This window comes from Morone saxatilis, unplaced genomic scaffold, assembly GCF_004916995.1.
Source record: "Morone saxatilis isolate NCDOM2014 unplaced genomic scaffold, NCSU_SB_2.0 Contig7, whole genome shotgun sequence".
NCBI lineage: Eukaryota > Metazoa > Chordata > Actinopteri > Moronidae > Morone > Morone saxatilis.
In genome coordinates this window covers 18,041,925-18,059,626 of record NW_023340246.1, presented here as the reverse complement: position 1 = coordinate 18,059,626, position 17,702 = coordinate 18,041,925, and the positions used below count along the sequence as shown (strand labels likewise).

Sequence of the window (17,702 nt, the reverse complement as noted above, 5' to 3'; positions counted from 1 at the left end):
AGCATGATAATATTTAAAGGAGGAAAACAAAATCATATATGGGTTTATCACCTGGAGCCTGAGACAGACAACAGAGGAAGGAATCATGATGAACTGTATTATGTCGAGGCGCACAGGAAGGGATCTGTGTTTGCATTCATGCAGCATATAAGTGACTCTTCTCGCTGCCACAGAAAGGAAAATCACTTTTAAATGGTTCCAGGTGATTTTATAATGGCAGATCCCTCATGAATTTATATTATAACCAGAGACCATGTTGTATACTATCCCACTTACGCTCTTCGTCTTACCTGTCTGTGTCCAAAGTCATTAAGGATGGTGGCCAGTTTCTTGGTGTTGGCGTACTGACGTTGGGCGACAATAGCCGGATTGGGATCCCTCCAGTCTACAGAGAGCCGATGAAGCCACATTTCAGCCTGCTGCAGGTGAGGCTGCTTCAGACTGGGATCAAAGCAGTGGACCTCACATCCTGCCCGTGCAAGAGAAACCTCCAGGGACCGATCATCCACACCCAACCTGCAGCCCATATGGCACAAGACAAACAGAGAATGTCAGAGATAAGGCTAGTACTGACGCCCACTACTCTCTTACAAGATGAAATATGTAAAGAGTGTTGAAAACTGTACCAAAGGCTGGACATATCTTATTTTCTTATTTTCTTTGATCATATAGTCTCCAATTTAAGTCCACATTTTGACTAGTTTAGATTCCAGTTTACTTAGCCAAAGTTCTTATATATTCGCTTGTTAATGTCTCTACCAAATTTCATGCTAATCCATCCAATAGTTTGTGAGGCCTCATAGGGGTTTTAGAGGAAAAGTCAGGGCAAAGTCAAAGTGATTAGAGCTCATCCTCTGGGGATCGTGAATGTCTGTACAAATGGTAATGGCAATCCATCAAGGAGATGTAGGTATATTTCACTGGATGGCGCTACATAAAAAGTCAGTGAACATCAAAGTGAATTAATGTCTTCCTCTGGGCACATGAATAATGAAAGATCTTCACCATATTTTATGACAATCCATCCACTATTTATTGAGAAAATCTGAGTTTGGATCAAAATGGTTGATTGACCGAAAGCGTGACATTGCCATCCACTTAGCCACATCCCTAGATTGCCTCAGAAAAGGGATATTTAGGGAATCTAAGTTTTGGTACTGGTGAGGAAAACTCAAATGTATCACCACATGCATTGACATTTTTTAACACAATACCCAGACCTGGACAGAGAGGGATGGATGCAGCTTTATAACTTCAATACATCTTTACCACATTCAGTCTGAGACATTGCTACAGCTTCTAATAAGATCTGCTGGATTTTACAGTATGGGAGTGGGTCAGATTTCACAGGAAATCTAATAAATGACATGTCAACTCAAAATAAATCCATCCATCTTCCCGTCAGGCTAACACCTGATAGTACCAAGGGCAATTGCTTATAAGTACAAAACAGAACGAGTGCTTCCCGTTTTATTCCAGTGCAAACTGAGCTAAAACTTTAATTCTGACACTTGTCTGCAGAATAAAACGTTTGATCAGAGACCGAAGGATCTTTTTTGTGACTTGAAGTGGTCTGAGAAACATCAGCACAATGGAGGATCACCAATTTCTTATAATAGAATTCCTCACTGAGACAGATATACAGACACACTACATATCAAACACCACATAGTCACTGTGATCCTGACCTGCCCACTTAAAAGCCAAAAAATCAATAACAAAAAACCAAGAGCTGAATAGAAGATTTTTTGCCAGAAGGTACTTTCTCTCTTGTTTCATGTTACTCTTTTGCTCTCTTTTACCTTTACTTCCCCAGTCTTCTGCTTCTCCATTATGAAATATGATGCTTAGCTTAAGTAGAGAGACACATTTCCTTGTATTTGTCTCTTTTTTATGCTTCTCCCTCACATTCCCCCTCCTCCCCTCACTGTTGTTCTCTTCATATCCCACCCCTCCCTTCTCTAATTCTGCAATTTTCTGCTTTTCTTCCTTTCTCAGTCTCTGTCTCTGCATTCCCTTGTGTCTAGTTTGTGCTGCGGCTGTATTCTGTAATTGCAGCAGGGGGAGTACATTTCATAGCACACATCTTTTTTACAGATGAGTCACAGGGTCCCCGAATGCATCCCACTAGGAGGGAGATGAGACATGAGCATATAAGAGAGATTGAGATGCAGCTAGACGTCTCTTTTTACCACACTAAATATCTCAAATATGTCACTGAGGGTTTTCCAGTCTCTGGTGCAGGGCTTCAGCCAGGAATCACTGCAGTGACACTTGGGGTGTTCATTTAGAGGCTCTTCTGAATGAACATGCTGATAAAGGAACTAGCTGTATTATCCTCTCTCATGAGACTACTGAGAGCAGGAGCAGTAACACTCTGTTGACTATATTGTCACGGCAACCAGATGGGAAGACGTGATGGTGTGTGATGGGTCACAAACACCTAGTGGATTGTAAATCTGATAGACAGACCCTTTAGGATGTCTGTCCTCGCTCCGAACTATTATGTCAACAGACTGTCTGGATGTTGTGAAGCTCAGAAGCGAGGCTGGTAAACAAACGCTGGGTGGGAAACTACGTGCTGTCTGCTAGGCTCTTTCCCTTTCAAAATTCCCTTTTCTACCCTTAAACCTTTGCTGCCACATCTTCTCTTATTTTTATTCCCTTTGTTTCAAATGTCAGGTGCTTCAAAACATTTTTCATACCTCTATCCTCACTCTTTCTTTCTACTCTGCACCTATTCCCCTTCCTTCATCACACATTGCAGCAGATTAACATATGCATGATCAATGAGTGATGAGGTCCCAGGTATTTTTAATTCCCTTGCTGTGCTTTAGCCTATATAAGTGCTCTAAATTTGCTGCTGCATAGCCTGCAGTCTGCAAATAAAGTTGTGAGTGAGTGGAGGGAACAAAAGTCTTTCTGCGCTTCTTGGGTAAGTTCAAGATAAGGCTGAATGGTAGTTCAGCGAGAGATGACGTTCATAAAAAAGGTGTGGAGTGTGACTTTGCTAGACTATCGTCTGCCACCATGTTCCTTTGGGGCGAAAAATGAAGCTGTGGTTAGTTGAAGTAATTTAGTTTGCTACTTCAATGATATCTGAGAGCGGAACAAAGGAGAAAGACCCCAATTGGCCCCTATGTACATTTTACTTACGTAAAAGGAAAACCACAGGTGTAATTAATAACATTAATCATGGCTCAGTCACATTCAGTGCCCCGGTAAGCCGTTCCAGTGAGTCAGCATGCATAATAGGCCATTTTCACCTGAGACATTTTGACTTGTCATAGTTGGAAAAGCACTAATGTCACTAATAATATTATCAATGGCTTCGTTCTTTTCAAGTGTCCCAGTAAGACATCAGTCCCCAGTGTGACGGTGAGCCTGAAACTGAAGCAGCTAAATGGAATTCAGCCATCATTAATTTTACTTATACATCTATGCCTTTCTTACTGTGACAAATCAAAATGTCTTTTTAGAACATCCTAAAACATAAATTATGTTTTTATTTTGTGTAAAAAGTTGTGCATACGGTCTACTGCGTAGGGTATTTTTTTTTACACTGTTGCTAATTAGATGAATATTTCTCAAACTTTTTACACTTCCTTAGAAAATATTAGGTTTTCAAAGTACCACCATTATGACCAACATTAAAATACAGTAGTGTAAGCCAACCCTATTATTTGTTTTTGTCTTTTGTTGAATGTGAACAGAACAGAGTTAATTGGGTGGCAATGGGGTACTCCTGGTCCTCCCCTCTCGTAATTGTTGGTAACGTACCATAGTTTGAGAACCAGTGATTTGGATGGGTTTTTTTTTTCTTGCATGTAAGCATGTGTTATTTGCATACGCCTGTAGTGCTGTTTTGAAAGCTACAGGAAATGCAATAGCCTTTGCTTCACATATATAAGCATACACCTACGCTTAACTCAATTACTGAAAGAATGTAATTATAAGAGTGAAGACGATAACATCCTCCCTCACTGAACAGAAGATAGAGAAGGGCTCTTCGGTGAAAGAACAAAGGTGCAGCGACAGGAGCCAGTAGCTATGCTCTGAATATTCCTGTTGCTGTATAGCTGCTCATACTTTTGTTAAAGTGCAGCAAATGAGTGAATTCAATGCCTGTTTTGATTGGTCTGCATGTATGCTGTATTTTTTTATTTTATTGTAATGGATGATTCAACCACTCAGACAATCTTTGATTACAGTAAGCATCTGCACTGTTACTGCACGAGGAGAAAAATACTGTATGATCAAAAAGACGGACTAAGAGACTGAAATCAGTATGAGGGGAGGAAGATGGTGGAGGATGAGAGAGGTAGGTTTGAGTACGAGAGGTGAAAGGTGGATCATTGATCTTTCATGTGGAAAAACATCCTGCAAATCCCTCCACTCCCCCTGTCCACCACCATGTGACAGACCAATCAGAGGACAGCTGCTCATCCTGCCCAGGCACATCCGTCCACGGCTCGTTAAACAGCATGCAAATGAGACATATCAACCGTGCACACACGGACAAAAATATTTGTGTGTGCTTACTGAGTAATGCGCTGAATTCAATAGTGCACACACATACATGCACACACGCACACACATGCACACTTAATAGTATTTGATGTTTCTTTTAAAGTCAGTGTTATGTGCAGTAGTGGATTGTGGTTCATGGTTTTGCAGATTTCCTGTACAGCCAAGCAGAAGTCTCCTGAGAAAGGGATACTCAGCATACCTGGCATGAATTCAAGAGTATGGCCAAGAAATGTATGTCTCTCTCTGTGTGTGTGTGTATGTATGTGTATGTACTTTGAATCTAGGTCAGATAGGGGACACTGAAAGGAGAAGAGGATCACTTGTTGTATCCAGAAAAGTGGAATTTCAGAGACTAGTTTGACTTGATTAACTGTCGTAATGGACTCTCAGGACTTTTCTGTAGTTACTCATGAAATTTCTGTTTTTCAGAATATCATTTTCTAGGTCGACTCACTGTTATTGCATTAACCAGAGTTGAGGGGCGACTTAGCGTAAATTGAATTCATTCCAGAGGTCTTAAGGGATCAGTTAGATAGAAGAAAAAATGGTAATGTAGCTTTTGAAAAATCTGAGCTGTGAGTCACATTTTCCCAAGCTGAATATTCAGGTCAAATGTTAAAATGTTTGCATAAATCACCGGGAGGACACATAATAATATTCCTTTGGTGCATCTCCATGTAGCTTGTCTGCATGAGTGACTTCCCATCAGTCAACCAGAGGATATCAGATATGTTCTCCTCCAATCTCTCCGTTTGACCCCTGATCCCTTCTCCACAGAGAGGCAGGAAGCCAGAAATGGCAGTAACCCCACTCGTCCCCCCTTCCCTCATGCATCAGTATCTGATGCCCGCACACCTGTGCTGTCTCTCAACAGTCAAATTAATAAGATCCCTCTCTCCTGCACGAAAATCCCTCCAGACCTCTGCAGCACCTCAGCACAGCGGAGGCCCAGCAGGGCATAAACCCGGCCAAGCTGATCCACAACACAAAGCCTACTGGGAGTGATTGACTCTCCAATCTTAAGAAGGTCAAATACCTTGGTGGCCTGCATGACTCGATTCAAGATTACTTGCCACTCAAGGAAAGGAAACAGAGGTGGAGTGGATGGGACGTTCCAGGTGGATGCTGGAGGTACAGTTAAGGCAGATGGAGGATTATCTTTACTCTTATTACAGTGTTACTCAACAAATTAAAAAGAAATGTGTCCTGAATACACAAAGAAGAAGAAACCTAGCTACCTGGCACAAAAACGCCAGCTGAATATTTCAACTTTGTTAGAGGGAGACTGAATAAATATAGGCTCTGTGACCAATTAGTCATTGAAATGGAAAGACATAAACAGACAAGGCTAACAGGGGACATGGAGACAGAGATTCTTCTCCTCCTCTATTGTGTAGAAAATAGGCCTTATTCTTTGATAAAATAGTCAGAGAAAAACCTGAATTTTTCCTCTTAGGAAAAAATCGAAATTGTCATGGGTGAAGCGAGCAACAGCAGCAATTATGACTAGATATATCACAGCCTGTCACAGAACTAGATGCTCTGAATAACTGTCTCATCTGCAGATAACTCACTGCCTGTCTGAAAATTAATGTGAACAATCCTGTTGCTCTACAGATGCTGTAGATGACAGCTTGTCTCAAAGCTAGTGTACAGACTGTAGTTTGTGAGTAGATTTGTATTAGAATAAAAGTTAACGCTTTATATGTAGTGATGATGGTAAAGATTTGAGTTAGGGAATTAATGCATTCAGTAGAAGGTGTAAGTGAGTGTTTGTCTGTACGTACCCAAAAGAGTAAACCCTGCAGTGTTTGCTTCGTATTCTGTGGGCCAGGCTGTACTTAGGGTCCAGACACGCAGCCCAGGCACCTTCGACCCCCTGCTGAGCAGCTTGCTCGCCAGTCAATGGTTCACACGACACCTGTACACATAAAAACAGTCACTTCAATTTATGGAGGATATTGAGCCACGTATGAGTCATTTACTGCAAGATTTCTAACTGCAGGCACGAACAGGACAGCAGAGTTTGTATTCTTGAGCTTTAGATTATTAGAATTTCGCTCTGGATATTACTCATTACTTTTTACTCATTTCGTAATTCAAGTTACTAGTTACTGGGGAGTGTCAGGGAGTTTTAACAATCACACCAGCAGTTCCAAGTCAAGATGTAGCTTGGCTGAGACTGTGTGAACTGACCTGATGTGGTGAACATATTTTTCTCAAACTATCAAACAGAAATGCTATAAATCTCTGGAAACGGCTACTGAATTTGACCCTGGCCTAGTGTGTGTTTGGGCCTCAGTTTTGAACTACCATATGCATGCAATTCATCATGATGCACAGCTGGGGCTGATGCATCAGCAGTACTGCCAAGTCTCTAAACAGTGAGAGTGAGAGAACAGGTGAATGCAAGAAAGACTTTTTTTTTTAAAAGGAAAATGTAAAGAAGTAGTCTTTCCTCATGTACTTTATAAGCTGGAAAAAACACATGTTCATTGTCAGGGTTTGTTTCAATTCAGTAACTGAACTCTGGGAGGTCCTGTATATATATACATATGCTGTATATATATCCTTGTGTAAACTTTAAGAAGAAGATAAAACTGGCTAACATTGCTTAAACAGTTCTAATATATATAAATAGTTTACATACATACAGTTAACACGTGGATACATGTCAGCTTGTTGGTTTTGCGCGGTACATGTGCAGTTTAAAAGACTAAGCTTCAGAGCATGAGCTGCAGCTCAAATGTTTGCTGTCTGGTTTCTTTAAGCTCCGTCTGCTGCAGAGATTCAGTTTGCAGAGGAAGGAACAATATTGGCTCAGACATGATGCAAAACATAAATCTGTGGCTCTACTGTACTCCATTCAAGTGTAAACAAGATAGCATGTGTGTGTGAATGTGTGTGTGTTCTTGTATTGTGTATTATCTCGTCCAAAACTTACAGCTCACAGTGTTCGCTCAGGTTACTTGAAATGAAGGAGGAGCAAAATGTTTTGCAGCTATGAGAATGTGAAATAAAAGCAGTGAAGAATGGAGAAATGATGGGTGCTTTCAAAAAGTATTCTGTTGTCAGGCAACAATGAGCACTGTATCCCAGCCTCTTATACAATCACATCTTTTGTTTACTTGACCTTTAAAACTATTCATTATGCATGTTTTCATTCTCAGACCAACAACAGAGTTACCTTTTGAATTGAGTTTGATTTTTTTTTTTTACAGCATCAAAAGAACCTCTTCGGTATGGTTTCCTTGCTGTGGCCTTTCCATTCAATGCCACTTGCAATGTAGTCCAGACGTTCTTCCCCCCAGCAACGCTTTCTAGCTCCTTCTCGGCCAATTCATGTGGGGTGTTTGTCCGGCCCCTTACCTGGGACCAATTTGCACTGGGCAATTCCTACCAGCAGTTTTTGCCCCTGACAACACAGCTCCCAGGGTCACAGGGATGCACTTAACCCTCCACCATGATCTGGTTATTCTCAGAGGGCCATTTGAGTAGACCTCTCGCTCTAATCAGAACAGCCAGTGACAGGTCTGGCAGGAAGGGAGTACAGAGTCACTGGATGAAGTGGAAATAATAGGTTACCTGGTGTGTCTTTCTTACAAAGAGCCCAAGAAGTGTATTGTACATGTGGGTGGCGCAATAATCTATTTAAATAAATCTGGATCACGCTCCGCTGTGCCAGTCATTGTTAATGTGTTCCAGCTGCTAGCATTCATCAGCACACAATGCACAGTGTGCAATGAAATGCAAAATCACTCTTGATTATTTTGCCACTTCACATCTGCAGACTTATTGGTGGCATTGAACTGCTGACTGCTGAACACTAATGTACTGAATACAGAGCTGTAACAATCGACCCTTTCAGGTTACATTTTCATTGTGCATGCATTTTAATTATGGGTATGATTACTTATTGTTGTTAAGGCTAATCAGAAAAAATTATCCTACAGTAAGTTTCATGCTGTTGTACTTTTATAGAAACACTTCCTCTTATGTTTGTGTGTGCTGGTGCATACATGCATGCAAGACACACTGACTGCTACTGATTGGACAGTTGTGTCGCAGGCCATCTCTCTGAGTAACAGCTCCACCAGGCACTGTGTCAGTCAGCATTACAGCTGAGGATGCTGCTACACGCTCTCCAATTCCCTCCACCCTCGCCTGTCACTGTGCATGATGGACAGCTTCCCACAAACTCACACTTACACACACACACACGCTCATACAATCTCTTCCTCTCTGTTCTTGTCCTTGTCTCTTACTTTCACACATACAAATACTCACAAGTGGCTGCACAAACATGTACACACACACACACATCCCGGGGCTAATTCATTATGGGCTGAATGTCTGCTTTGTGAAAGATATTGAACGAGTGCTTAGTCATTTGGAGTGGGGTACTCTGTGTTCTCACTATATTGTGTGAGGGAAAAAGATAAGTTGCTGATTTATTCCAGAGCCAATTTCATTACAATACAAAACACAGCACATGTAATCCAAAAAATGTCCTTGTATCTCTTGGATAGTGAAAATGAAACTGGGTCCTAGCGTTACCTTCACAATGGGGACAAGGTTACAGAATTTCAGGCTTTCTCAAGTCCCTTGATATTCCTCAAATTATGATTCTGAACATCTTAATCGATTTGTAGTAATTTAATACTGACATAAACCAACAAACACACCACAACATCTCATTGATTAAGTATGAATAGAGGAGCTGTGAGTTCCATCTGTATGGTAATCAATAGAGTAATGAATTATGTGTGTGCTGTCGAGCAAGACAAATAATGTCTGGCTGAGCTGAATGTGAACGAGGTGTCAGTGTAGCTCCATCGTGGGCCTGATAGATACAGGCTAGCTCAGATATACATAACAAAGACCTGTCAAAATAATGCACTTTCTGGCCTTCAATAGCGACAACTACTCCAATTATCTATCTGCAAACTACAGTCCTAATGCTACAGTTATGCTTCTGGTTACAGTGTTAAGTTAACTGGATTCATAGTTCTTGTTTATAGACAATATGTTTTGTACCCAGTGAAGAGATGTTCAGATTCTCTTCACATAAAATCAGCAAATTAAACTATGCCAGTAAACCAACAATCCTGTTTTCTGTTTCACACTTTCATGTAACTGTTGCATCTTTATATGTGCTTTAAACCAACTAACCAAATAAAAAAGAGAGTGACGCTCTATATTTTACTATTGTTCTTAATTTTACTAATGCATTCCATGATTATATGGTATTGCGATGTGGCCGTACTTTAAAAATACTCATTAAAAATGCCTAAATTACAATAAGGAAGTATTATTAGCAAAATGTACCAGAAGCATTAAAAGTAACCTTGGGATCTAAGAATTGAATTGCCAATGACTTCTTCACTGTAATTGTTGTGTACACGACAATAAAAGAACTTGAACTTGGTGGAGGTATATAACTGTTTTATATACTGTTATATGCTGGCCTACCTATAGCTGTCAAATAAATAGAGGAGTGCAATATTTTTCATTGAATTATAATGGAGTAGAAATTAAAAAATACAATCCCTTACAAATACATGAAATAAAATAAATAAATCTAGTTTTATACGACCGACCGGAACTTACTTTAAATACCAGTAAGAAGTCAATCAATGATTACTCACTTGTGGTGTTGTGATGTAGTTCAGGAACCTTTTAGCTTCATCCTCCAGAGAATGACTCTCACTGGCCCAGGGTTCCAAGTCTATATGCCACCGAGGAGTCTGCAAAGGAACACACACACACACACACACACACACACACGTAATCATTAAAACTGAAAAAAAGAAAATAACATAAAATCTGACAATTTGCTAACATCAAAGTAGGTCACTCAAAAGAAATCCAGTGCAAGGACAACAACAAAGCGAGCTTTATTCTTTCAGGTATTATAACCCACTTGTGTATAGCCACTGATGGAAATGGAACTAGGTCACCATGTGCTCGGTGGAAGATTTTTTTCCACCTGTGTGTAAGTGACAAATAAACTCCTAAAGTTAATTTCCATTGTTATTTTAGTAAAATGGGGACTGCTATCTATTCCTGTGCATACAAAATCTACTGTAGAAAGTCCAGCTGTGTCTGACAGCAGAAAAATAAAACTTCAGACTTCACCATCAGCTGGCAGCAGCAGCTCAGTGCTGCTGTGTGATCACATTCCTGAAACCTGGCAGAGCTCTGTTTTATAGCCTGCTTCATTTCTAAAGGAATGTGTCTGTTTATGATTAGAGGAAAGGCAAGTGAACGGGAGAGAAAAGAAAAAAAAGAGGGACGGAGCAGCGATGATGCATTTGCTGCTTGCACAATCATTTATTGGGTCAAACACCATGGCCAAGTGTTCATTAGCAGCCCTGGTATAAATTAGCTGGGGTGATTTCACGATAGAGCGCTTCCCTGCTCTGGACTCTCAAGCCTTCATCAGTGTGTTATGTGCGCTGCAGTTTATTTTCAGATTTTCCATGGATATGCACAGATGATTTTTGGCTCAGCTCACAAGATCATGTTTGGGTTTGTAGATGCTGTAGGCACATCTGGTGAACAATCTGTAAAGGGCACTATAGCGACATCAGGTCTGTTTTGGAAAATAACCTTGTTTTGGAATTCACCCCCATGTTTCCGTGCTTCTTTTTCTTCCTCTCTCTTATGCCCTCCAGTTTAACTTTGTAATTGCAGGCTCAACACAATGGGTTTCAGCTCAGACACTTTTACAATCACACTACTGATTTAAACAAAAGAGGTTTTGTGCATTTTGCCGTAAAACTGGAGGTTGTGGCCTTTTCCAGTTCAGATTGCGTGTAGGTCAACTCTCTCATATTTTTACAAGACAGTGGATTGTACACATTCACTCAACCACATACAAATACACACTAACACATACTTAAATACTGTATTATTCAATTTACTAATTCAGTGAACTTAATTAGCATGACAATGGAAAATCAGAGCTCTAAAAACATCATATAAACACCGACATGTAGACGTATAAGCCTTTAAATACATACATATGCACATACCCAGACACTTTTACACAATGTTTATGCACACATCCATCTGCACAACTTGTACAAATACACACATAGATTATCTACTAATGCACAAGCACACACAAACATAACAAACTCATGCATGTGCACATACACTCACAGTGCTCTGCTAACACATTATTGATGATAGCACCATGTGTGTCATTTCCTCCTTCACTGATGCTGATCCTGGACCTGCTAACACAGAGAATCAGCTGTCCCTTTAATGGCTGCAGAGCCATTAGATCCACGTAACACTATTCACTGTTTGGCGTTCAGCCTTTAATCGATTCGCAGTGTGTCAAAACATCTGAATGCTTGCCGTGTCTCAACTCCCTCCCTCCTCTCTCCCCAGCATGTCATCCCTCTGTTTCCCCTCTATTTTCTTTTCTCTCGTTCCTTCTCTGGCTCTAACGTTCTGCATCGCATTTCTCTTTCTGCCACTCTCTCTCTATTCGGCGTCTCAGTCCTCAGTTTAAAATAATTGCATCCGTGATGCATGATCAACGTAATTACCCTGCAGGACAAATAGGGTGATTGATGTGGACATGTGGGTTTCAGTCTATACCCATTGTTTTCTGCAGTTTGATTTTCCTGATTTGCCTCTCACATAAACACACACATATGCACACCCAGACCACTCATTCAACATGTCAGACCCAATAGAAGAGGACTATGTAGATAAAAAATAGTTCATTCTCAGGTAATGGAAACCCGATTCTTATTTCAGGTGATCATACACTAATGAAAACACACCTATGAATATTATATTCCATTTCTGCCAGTAGATCTTCCTAAATGCTACAAAGTGGAGCTTTAATTGACTGCATAGCCACCCAGCAGGGGACTCAATCAAAAAAAATGTAAGTTTATATCATCATCCTTAATGTGCTACAGGACTATACAGATATATCTGTATTTTTTATCAGAAAAAAAAAGAGTTTACTGGATCAGTATTAGATCTGTTATCATTCTTCAGATTTTTACCTCGGGCTACGGGTCCACAGGGGGATTTTGTTGTAATTCCTCCATACATTTTTTATTCAGATCTCATAGCATAAAACTCTCTTGCAAAGGCCAGAGAGAACAGAAAAACAATTCCAGTCAACATTGCTTCAAAAATTCTGTTGTGAGGTCAGGAGAGTTTTATAGCCACAGAAAGACTGCATGTCAGTCTGTTATTTTATGAGTAGACAAATAACATCTAAAACATCTTTCTGATTCCCCCAGACTCTCCAAGAGCTCTCTCTCTCTCACTCTGAATTGCCCTTTTCATCTCCTTACTGAGTCTTCCGTGCAAAACTTAGCTATTAGGCCCTATACAGCCTGATACAGGTTGGGACAGGACTACTGATCAGAGGGCAGATATCTGGGACAATGGACTCACTCGATGGTTGTAGCATATGAGGTGGGGTTAAATACAGGAAAAAAAATGTGGAGAAGGAAAGAACAGAGGGAGGGACAAATTTGTCAGTGGAGGAGGTGTGCATCCAAGGTTTAAGACTTCACAGGAAACCAGCATTGCCCAGGACTTTTCACACTGACTTGTACAACTCAAGTTTCCAATCCATGTTTGTTTTCCTCGCAGGCTGCAATTTTTCTCTTCTTGTGAAGTTATTTAGTTAAAAATAAATCCAACCTTTATCTAACAACATGATTTTTACTGCACATACTGAGATCCAAAATAGAGATTGTTTGTCTATGCGTGTATAATACATAACTATGAGCCCTTACTAACTGCTGAATCATCACAGAGTGGTGATGAGATTAGTGTTAAGCCCTGTGTTCAGTCAAGCAACAACAAGTCATCAGCACCTCGGGGACAGCAGAGGTAAGCAGTGTTAATAACAAACACACAGATCATCACTCACAACTGTCGAGCCTCAGCTGTTTAGACCTTAATCCCATGACATTAGAAACGACATCCTCGGCATCGGCATTTCAGGTAGTTGCCTTGATATAAATGGAACGATGGACCTTCTGTGTTTTTTAATGCCACATTAGTTTCTCCTATGCTTGGAACGGAACAGTGAGTAGAGGGTGTTGCACTACACACTAGATGCCACTAAATCCTCCACTCTGGTCCTTTAAGTGTGAATGCCGAGTGAAGTGAAAGTCAGTGGAAATTAAAGTGCCGAAAAGTGAGTCTCAGCTCAACTTAAAGCAATTAGGCAACACTATTCAAAGAAAATGCATGTGTACCCCTTGCTGAAAATGTGTAGTTTTGAGTTGTCAATTTAGATGTGAGCACCAAGTGAAGGTTCAATTAATACCTTCAAGCACTGAAAGAAGTTGAAATGTCAGTAAATTATGAATTGATCTTAATTTAGTTGATTCAAGTTAAATAAAATTAGTCAGTTAAAGTGTATAAACTGAAATGTGTTGGTGCAATGACACTGGGAAGAAAATGTATGTGTGCTTGCTTCTGAAAAATTGCAATTGAAACATCTGAAATAGTTGAAAGAGTAAAACAAGTTGAAGTAAAAGTTCAGCTAGAAGTGTTGGAAGAAGTTGAACACAGTTGAAGTGAAAGTAGTGAAAGGAGTTGAAGATTCAGTTGAAATGTAGGTGATCAGTTGAGCTGGAGGAGTCCATGAAAGTGGCAGTCCTGAAAGAAAACAGTGCCAGTTCAAGTGTATGAACTGAAGTGTTGGCTGTGTTGAAGTGGAGGTTGTGGTAGTTTTTTGGGGGGTTAAAATGTGACAATCTGAAAGACGTCAAAGTATCATTTGAAGTGTGTGATCACTGTAAGCAGTCAAACTCTCAGATAAAGAAAAAGAGATGATTAATTTAATTCATCTGGAGACAAAGTTAATAGAACAAATTTTCTCTCAGGGGTAAAAATTTAACTGAATTGGATTATATTAGTCTTTTATCATGATACATTCCTGCCTGTACTTATCACTTTATTTCTTAGGGATATAAAAGGGATGTTTTTTCAACATCCACGTCTATTTTTTGATCGCTCTGTTATAGGGCCTTTCTGCATGGCCTGCATGTCTTGATGGGGCTGGGTGTGTTAGTGGATCTGTGCCTCTCAGCTTGGTGTGAGAGAGGTGTGAGCAGCCAGGCCAAGCATGAATAATCCCTCGGGGAGAAGAGGATGGATGGGTGAACAAGAGATGACTGGATTAAACAAGAGAGGACTGTCTGCCAGAACAATGAAGGCAGATAAGAAGAAGGAAAGTGGGAGGGGGATTTGGACTTAAAATGGGACAAATACATAGGAAAATGGACCTGAAGGAAGAGTTACACACCAAGACTAAACAAACTCAATACATAATGATCGATAACAGTGTGGTCAGAGCATCTGAGAGGACATGGCACAATCAGTGCTCGGGTAAACAAATTGCCTCTCGTCTATCAAGTGTCACAGAGGAGCAAGCCACAGGTGAGCTGTGTCTGCCCATTTGAAAACCATAAGGTGACAGAAGGAGTACTGCCAAGTCAGCCCCGTCTGTTGGTAAAGTGCCATGATGGCTGAGTGTCAGACCTGCTGCTCATTTTTTGTGATTGCTCTCACCGGAGTCCAGATGCTTCAGAAAAATACCACCAAGCTGTGCAGTCAAGAGGTCAAGCTTTCAGTTCAACAGCGTGTGGAATATTTCTTTAACAGTATTGCATTGAAGTTAGGAATTGTTCTTTAATAGGCTATATTTTCTTGACGGCCTGGGTAAAAACTAAACAGTACCTCTGTGCCAAGGTCAAGGTCAAGACGAGTGGGCAGATAGTGGTTTAATGAAACAGCTGGTGCTGATTCCCATTAGCCTGCTTCTTATTTCTAGTAGTCATGCTCCAGAGGACTGTGTTAATAATAATAACTCAGGAAAAAGTGAAAACAAAACGCTGTCATTAAACGTAAGACACAAGCAAATTCCCAGTACTCTTTTATTTGCTTGAACAGCAACAAAACCAACTTAATACTTAGATAACTGTAATGACAGATGGGTGTACAATTATCAGAGAGTTATTACTTGATAAAGATAAACAACGGTGTTTTGGCTGAAAATTAGGATGGGATGGGATCATGGGAAACGAGATGTAACAACCATGTTGCAGCTGAATATGCTCACATGAAGACATTATTTGCTCATTATAATCTTATCATAATGTGATATGAAACAGATTGTGTGTATCATTAAGTGACATAATAACGGATGAATGGTATAATCTGTTGGATGTGGGGCTGAGATCACACACATTGCTACGAAACACAAACAACTGTCGATTCATTTAAAATCAATAATTAATAATAATAATTAATTAATTAATAAATAATTAATCTTGCATTCATTTCTCTTTACCTCCCACTGTTTCTCTATTATTATCATTTGAGAGGTGTTTAAGGTTCAAATTATCATCAAACATTATTGTTGTCATGGTAGCCAATCCCAGTTTTGCCAGGTAGTGGTGATGTTTACTCAAGTTATTCAAGTGAGATACGATGACAGCAAAAGACAAGATTAGGTTTTAATGTAAATGAACACTATGTGGACGTTGACTGAAAGTTTAATGAGATTATACATGAGATAATGATATGTGGAGTAGAACAAAAATGTGTTTACAGGTCAAATTATTTTTTGTTGTTAAAGTTTTGAATAGTGTAGGTTTTGTCCTTTTCTTTGTTTAGTCTTGTAGGCTATCACTCATCACTCATGCTTACTTAAAGTAAACAACCCGCTGATGCTTCTTATAGAAAAGTAAACTGTGTTACTGTATTGTAAACTGTATTACTTCCTGTGCATCAGAGGACATTTCAGTGCATATTATCTGTGAAAGATTTAATAAGATACCCACTGCTGTTAACCAGTAGTTTGAGTTCAGCCCACTAAAAAACTCTTGAAAAGAGTTTTAGTTTTCTTACCATGGACCCTTAAACGACATAAAGGTTAGTCTATATTTTTCTTAGCGTCAGCAAATTAGATGCAAAGACCAAAGAGAAGAATGTCTTTTTCTGTCTCCCAATACATTCCAATTTCCCTACTCTGTCAGTCACAAGGCCATTCGTTTCTACTGAAAATGCTCATGAACAAAAAAAGGACTGTACTGTAGCACTGTAGTTTTTAACCAAAAATTAGTCGAACAGGAATAAATAATACATTTGTTTGGGACTATTTTCAACTGTGGACTGATACACGCTGGTACACTATTGAGTACTAACGGCAGCAGAATGGTATCGACTCAAATAAACAACAGTACCCATGTTCATCATAATGAAGGAACATGTTACCAACTGTAAAGGTGTGGCTAATTAATGTGCTTTTAATGAACAACAAAGGAGCTTTATTAAGCTGTATCAGGCTTTGGCAACAGAAACAATACTTGTTAGTAGAATCAATTCATTATTGGTTTTGGTCTTTTGATGGGATAAAAAATATAGAATATCATCATTCTCATCCTATAAGAACGCTGTATACAAAATCTGGGTATTTAGAACAGCAAAAGTGGACGCTATTATAGCTGTATGTTTAATGCATATTGTGTTATATCAGTTGTTGTTAGACCAATCAGTGCCAAACACTGAGAATGATTTTAATGAGAGCAAAATAAAAAAGTATATTTTCGGACAACTGATACTTACAGCATGATATGATACAGGATAATCACAAAGAATCAGCCACTAAACTCTATTGTTCTGACTAATCTGGGAGATGGGCAGACTAGCAGTCAGACCAGACCCAGCTGTCTCCACTTCCTGCAGTGTCATCTCTGGTCTTCTGGCAGGCCTGGCTTACCGGCCAATCCCAGCTCACTGCCAGGGTACAGTGAGAGACAGTGAGAGTATAACAGAATTAAAGCGGAGGATTACGCTGATCTTTTTTAATAAAGGCAGTAATCTCAGAAGAGTTTAGCCTCAGTCTCAAAGGCAGAGTGATGCTGTGAAAGAAGCCTGTGGAGGAGTGGAGAGATTCATGAGCAGGGGGGTGGAAATGAAGTGTTTGTGTCTGTGTGAGGAGGAGAAAGACAGAGAAATTGGAGGTTGAGGCACAGATGGTGTAGATGGAGGATAAAAAGATTGTTCTCCTCTCTGTACTATTTTTCCTTCGTAGGAGAACTCTACCAAACCCAAATCTGGTGTGCATTTAGTGTAAGGATGAGACCGTATGAATGTGTGTGTGTGTGTGT

The 17,702-nt window shown here is 39.9% G+C and overlaps 1 protein-coding gene across 1 annotated transcript in view; it reads right to left on the bottom strand.

Annotated features, from left to right (window-relative positions):
• mettl24 (methyltransferase like 24) overlaps positions 1 to 17,702 on the bottom strand; it is a 35,924-nt gene that overhangs the window by 5,935 nt on the left and 12,287 nt on the right. Inside the window, exons 2-4 of the mRNA XM_035678704.1 lie at positions 10,179 to 10,277; positions 6,318 to 6,451; positions 291 to 516 (exon numbers count right to left, since the gene is read on the bottom strand). Of these exons, the coding sequence (XP_035534597.1) occupies positions 291 to 516; positions 6,318 to 6,451; positions 10,179 to 10,277 (459 nt within the window). The remainder of the gene's footprint in view (positions 1 to 290; positions 517 to 6,317; positions 6,452 to 10,178; positions 10,278 to 17,702) is intronic.